General features: G+C 30.4%; 1 protein-coding gene across 1 annotated transcript; it reads right to left on the reverse strand.

Moving 5' to 3' along the window:
• Positions 1 to 454: 454 nt before the first annotated feature.
• Positions 455 to 3,643, reverse strand: LOC145166617 (protein ABA AND ROS SENSITIVE 1-like). The gene is made up of 8 exons (XM_079085634.1): positions 3,448 to 3,643; positions 3,159 to 3,251; positions 2,726 to 2,825; positions 2,445 to 2,640; positions 2,125 to 2,350; positions 1,495 to 1,570; positions 1,353 to 1,399; positions 455 to 1,042 (listed from the first exon to the last, which is right to left on the reverse strand). The coding sequence occupies exons 2-8, from the start codon at positions 3,245 to 3,247 to the stop codon at positions 862 to 864; spliced, it is 915 nt and encodes a 304-aa protein (XP_078941760.1). The 5' UTR covers positions 3,248 to 3,251; positions 3,448 to 3,643; the 3' UTR covers positions 455 to 861.
• Between the last annotated feature and the right edge of the window lie 1,843 nt (positions 3,644 to 5,486).

The raw sequence follows: 5,486 nt of genomic DNA on the forward strand, positions 1-5,486 counted from the left end.
TTTGAAGGTGTTTGTGTTGCCTTCTTTTTTTATCTTGTTTCACAAACACATATTCAAAGACTAAATACAAGGAATATTAATGTTAATGATGCTCCTAAACCATTCTATTGCATTCGATCATGTTGTTTTCATGCAACCTTTCCAGAAATGTGTTGCATTTGTGCTATGTGGTTTTTGCATCACTTTCATTGCATGTGGCTTTAATTTCCAAGTTGAAGCAAGTTTTTTATTTATTATTAATTTCGGATATAATAGCCATTTAGTGTTGTTATTAGTTGGTTATAAAACCTTCTATTATTTAGAACTATAAGGTCATTTTGGAAAATGTGTTAAAATTTGGTTAGATGTATATAAATGATCATTTGGGATGGTAGTTTTGTCATTAATCCCTTAATTTTATATGTTTTTATTCGGCGGTGTCAATCAAAACATGCAACTGGTGCAATTTACACCAAATCTAACATAAGTAGATGACTAAAATACCCCCAACTTCTCACAATGCCGAAAATCCCCTTTTGCATGGCAAAAACAGAGGCCTTCTTTTATCCTATGACCATTTTTTGTTCAATATATAGTTAAAAAGTTAGGTCTTTCAAAATGCTACAACTATTTTTATGGTTCGAAACCTCCAATACAAACCATAGGGGTAAAATTGTAACTAATTAGGAGGTTGGATTACAAGGATGATGATGATGAACTTGAAAATATGTGATGTCTAAACAAGAAGTACCAGTATCTCTCACTCATTGACTTGAAGGATTTGGTCAAAAACTTTAATCTGCAAAAACTTCAGCATATGCAAAGAAAAACATTAAGGCAAATAGTGTGGAGAATGCTACCTACCACCAAGGGAAACTGTGTCTACAAATGTTTAGCTCTCCAGTCCACGTCATCATCACTGTCCACGTCACTCGATGACTCATCAACACTACTTTCTTTCTCAACCACTTGTGAAGCTTTACTTTGCTTTTGCTTGTCTGACCTTGTGGCCTTAAGCTCCAATTTTTTCCTCTTGAATAATTCCACTCTCTCCCTACAACTCCTGCAATAAGTTCAATTTCAATCACAAGTCAAAAACCAAATAATTCCCCAATTTTGTGTCTGATAAAATGTATCAGACACAAATGATACACTGTGTCTGATGCATACAATATGCATCAGACACAGACAATATGTATCAAGCACATTGTGCCTGATGAATAACTTGCTAGACAAGTTATACATCAGGCACAGATAATACACATTGTGCCTGATGCATATTATGCATCAGGCACATACAGACATAGTGTATGTATCAAGCATATTATGCATGATGCATACAGTATTTGTCTGTCAGAGAAAATGCTACTTACCTTTGCTCTGCGGTTTCAGCTTCTTCGATCATCTCAGCAGCGTCATACTAAATGAAATTTAAGAAAAAAATAAAAAGAAAATTAAGTATTTAAAGAAGCATATTTTAAGTTTATGTGCATATAAATGAATAATGATACAAACCTCTTCCTCTTCTAACCGATTGTCTACCTCCTTCAAGTCCTCTTGGATCAACTTCTCAAACTCCTTGTATTCGTCTCTGCTCAAGTTTTTCATGATTTTAAAAATTAAAAGTGTTTCATGTAATTTGAAAAAATCTTATAAATTTAGTCCCTTTTTATATTAGCAAGCTTTTCTTTTTGTTGTTTATTAGCTAAACTAACAAACTCTATGGCATTTCAATTCACTAAAAAGCACAAACAGTTGACAGAGTCAATGTGCTGACTAAAGCAAATTGATGTTACATTTTATCAAAAACACATAAAGATAATGTTTAAAGATAAACCCTAGCCCCTTGAAAAAATACAACAGAAGAAGATACAAGAATAGTGAAAAGGTGTTTGTACAATTAGCCTATGTTTGTTGCCAAAATTACCCTTACATTTAACAATTTATTTCTCTTTAGTATGACTAAACTAAATAACTAATTATCTTTTCTTTGTAAATTTTTAGCATCCTAGAGTGTATGTATTATATCTATGAGCATTTATTCAACAAATGACACATACTGCTGCTCTTGAATTTGATTTCAAGAACATTCAGAAAGCTTACAACTTAATGACTTTTATTGAAAAGAAATATCAAAAAACTTACTTGATATCTAGCTTAACAGGTTTAATTCCACGTGCACGTAGATCAGCATCTTTATCATCAAAGAAACCTTCCGGAAGAGTTCGTGTCTCAGAGCCCTCAATCTCATCATCTATGGTCTCTGAAGCTCTTTTATTATCCACATTAAACACATTTGTAACTTGAACTTGAACACCACCCACCACCTTCTTCTTTTTATCATTCTCCATTATCTTTGCATTACTGATTTCTATAAGCAGACAAACAATTGTTCCATTTAAAACACTTTGAATGATATTTAAGCAAAAAACACACTGAAAAGTAGTAATATAATGCACTCTTACCATTCTTTTGCCTTTTTGTGTCAGGCTTATCAAAGAAATCAGAAGGAAGTACAGATTGAGGTTTAGGTTGAGCTGGTTCGGTTTGACTTTTAACTGAGTCAACAGGTTTGACTTTACCAGATTCTGTAGAACCACCGGGCTTTACATTGTTAACCTTACTAGCTGCAGCAGCATTTGCTTTTACATTTTTAATCGCCTGTTAAAATCACCAGTGTTTTTTGAAATCAAAGGGATAAAAAGAACAAAGAGGGGGAAAGAAGAGTGCATATATGATTATATACCTCGCGATGCTTAGCAGATATTTGGTGTGCACCCCAAGCAGAGTCAGATTTTAGGACAATATCACAAACCCTACAGACTGGTTGATCAGATTCATTGTACCTAGAACCAATAAAAGTAAGTGAGATGGGATTTATAACAGCAATTTTCATCATTAATATGAATTGAAGAAAGAACAGCAAGTAATCTAACAATCCAAGAAGATACAAAGCAGTTAAGGAACACCAATATTCACCATGAAACCTTGTTATGTTATGTTAAAGCTTATGTCATGTCATATTTGTGATTGCTTAAACAAGAACATGAAAAGATAAATGAAGATGAGATAAAAAGATCCAGCTACTCAAATTACTATTAAACTCCCAATTTTAGATGGCTAATCAGCTACCAGTTTTACTTTCTCAATAAATGTTTGTGTAGAAATTAACACTATACCTTACGAGAGGAGAATCAATACGTTTATCCTGCTTTTGCGCTTTCAATTTAGCACGATACAGTGCCTTCTTCTTTGCTTGAGCATCCATTACTCTACAACAAAGATTCTAAGATCAATCAAATATATAATTCCGCAATGATACTAGTTTTGATCAAACGATAAAAACGTAGAGTGAAGTTATCTATCCAAAATTAGGGTTCGGATAGCGATTACGTCGGTAACTTCATTTCGTATGTTGCAATTAGAGACTAACACAGCTGAAACTGAAATAGGGAAACATTATTTTACCTTCCGGACAAGTGTTATTCAAGCTGTGAAGTTTCCACCTCGAGAAGATTAGAAGCAATGGAATTGGAGTGGAACTGTGACCTGCTTTTATAATCCTCTTTATCGCAGTCGTTGTTTTCTCGTCTCCGTCGCTCGCTGCTCTTTCCCCTCCCCTCAATTTGATATTCGTACATCCGAAGAGGAATCAGTGGTTCCATAAAGTTTGAAAGGAATTAGAAGACCTATATTTTGAATTTTTTTGTTTTTAGACCTAAATTTTTTTTCTTTTTCGAAAAACACTCAACTTTTACATGTTACTTGTTGTTTTAGACCTAACAGGTCACCAAAAGGGAAATGAAATATTTTTATTTCATAAAAGACCCTATATTTAGTACTTTTTTCCAATTTAGACCTAAAATGTTTTTTATTTCAAGACTAGTTGTATAAAAACGTGATTATATCCTTTTAGTTTAAACATAAACATCGATTTAAACAATGTAATTATTATGCCTACATTTATTTATAATTGGACAATTCTTTGTCCACGTATATTTATACAAAAAAAAGGAGTTGTAAAAGCTATTTCTTCACTACACCAAGTTCATGTAACTTAATTTCGTCAAGGCATAAAAAACATACTTATATTCTTTTAATTTAAATAATAGACAACGATTTAACTTTTGCATCTTTTGGCGTCGTATTGATTTACGCATGAAACATTTTTTTTAAACCATTACACATAAAATGAAGTTGTATAGTATAATTTTTTTTTCACGAGTGTAATATAAATAATAACAAAATGTTTTGTCTACATTTGGGAAAATTTACAGTTTCTAGCTCCAAAACCTTTTTTTTATATTATTGGTTTAAATAGTTTTTCGATTTCAGTTACCTAAAACAATTACCAAAAGCTAGGAGTTGAATACATAGACATGTGAAGTCAAATTTCCTAACAGCACAAAAGAGATTTTATATAATTTTAAGATCATAAATTCAATAACCAATTGAGTACCAAACACCTTCAAGCTTTTTTAAATTAAAATGAAATCCTAAATTTTATTTTGGTAATTAATATGATTATACTTAAGAATCAATAATCGCGATATATAAACACCATGTGTTTGGATATTTAAGTGTGCGGTATCATTTTTGTTATTTGGATTTTTAACTTATGCTCAAATGGTTTCATTCTCATAATATAGTTTTATGTATTTATATGTAATGTTAACATTTTTTAAGAATGTCTTAAACTTGAATCTGATATATCTAAACAAAACTATTACGAATGTTTAGGATTAATATTTTTATATATGTATTTGATATAATTATAACATATTATTCAATAATGAGCTAATGCTACAAAATATTCTATGACTTTGGTTTATGAGTATGATAGTGAGTGCATTTATTAACTGTTAAAAAAAAATTGATTAAAAAATTCGACCAAAAAAATAATATAGAAAAGTGAGAGAGGAAAATATGTCCAAACTCACGAAATAGGTATAATAGACAAACTAAAAAATTTTATTTTGTATACAGTTTGTTAAATTAAATGGTATGTTTTTTTTTTCTACAAATAAAAAAAATTGTTATTATGCTAAAAGATTCTTCCTAGCCATGTATTATCAATGTTACCAAAAAATATCAAATTAACATCAAACTTTTTATTAGCGGTAATAATAACATTTTTTATAAACAATATATCAAGTTTAATGATATAATATATATCCAAGACAAAGTTTAATTATATCTTTTAGACAAAAATAAAATTTTGCAATTCTTCTAGGTTATATTCGTTCAAAAGATAATAGATTAGATAACATTTTTTAGTTTATACATGTATACTTTCTTTTTCGGTGTAGTCAAGAAGTACCTTATATATATTTGGTCTTGAAGATTATAACAAATTTTAAAGTTGAGTTTATTTTGAAAAAAAAAACATTTTAGGTCTAAAATGGAAAAAACTATAAAATATAGGGTCTTTTATGAAACAAAAAAATATCTAATTTACCTGTCGGTGACCTGCTAGGGTCTGAAATTGCTAGGGTCTGAAATAACAA

This window comes from Lactuca virosa, chromosome 3 (genome assembly GCF_052849685.1).
Source record: "Lactuca virosa cultivar CGN04683 chromosome 3, Lactuca_virosa_CGN04683_v6, whole genome shotgun sequence".
Classification (NCBI taxonomy): Eukaryota; Viridiplantae; Streptophyta; class Magnoliopsida; order Asterales; family Asteraceae; genus Lactuca; species Lactuca virosa.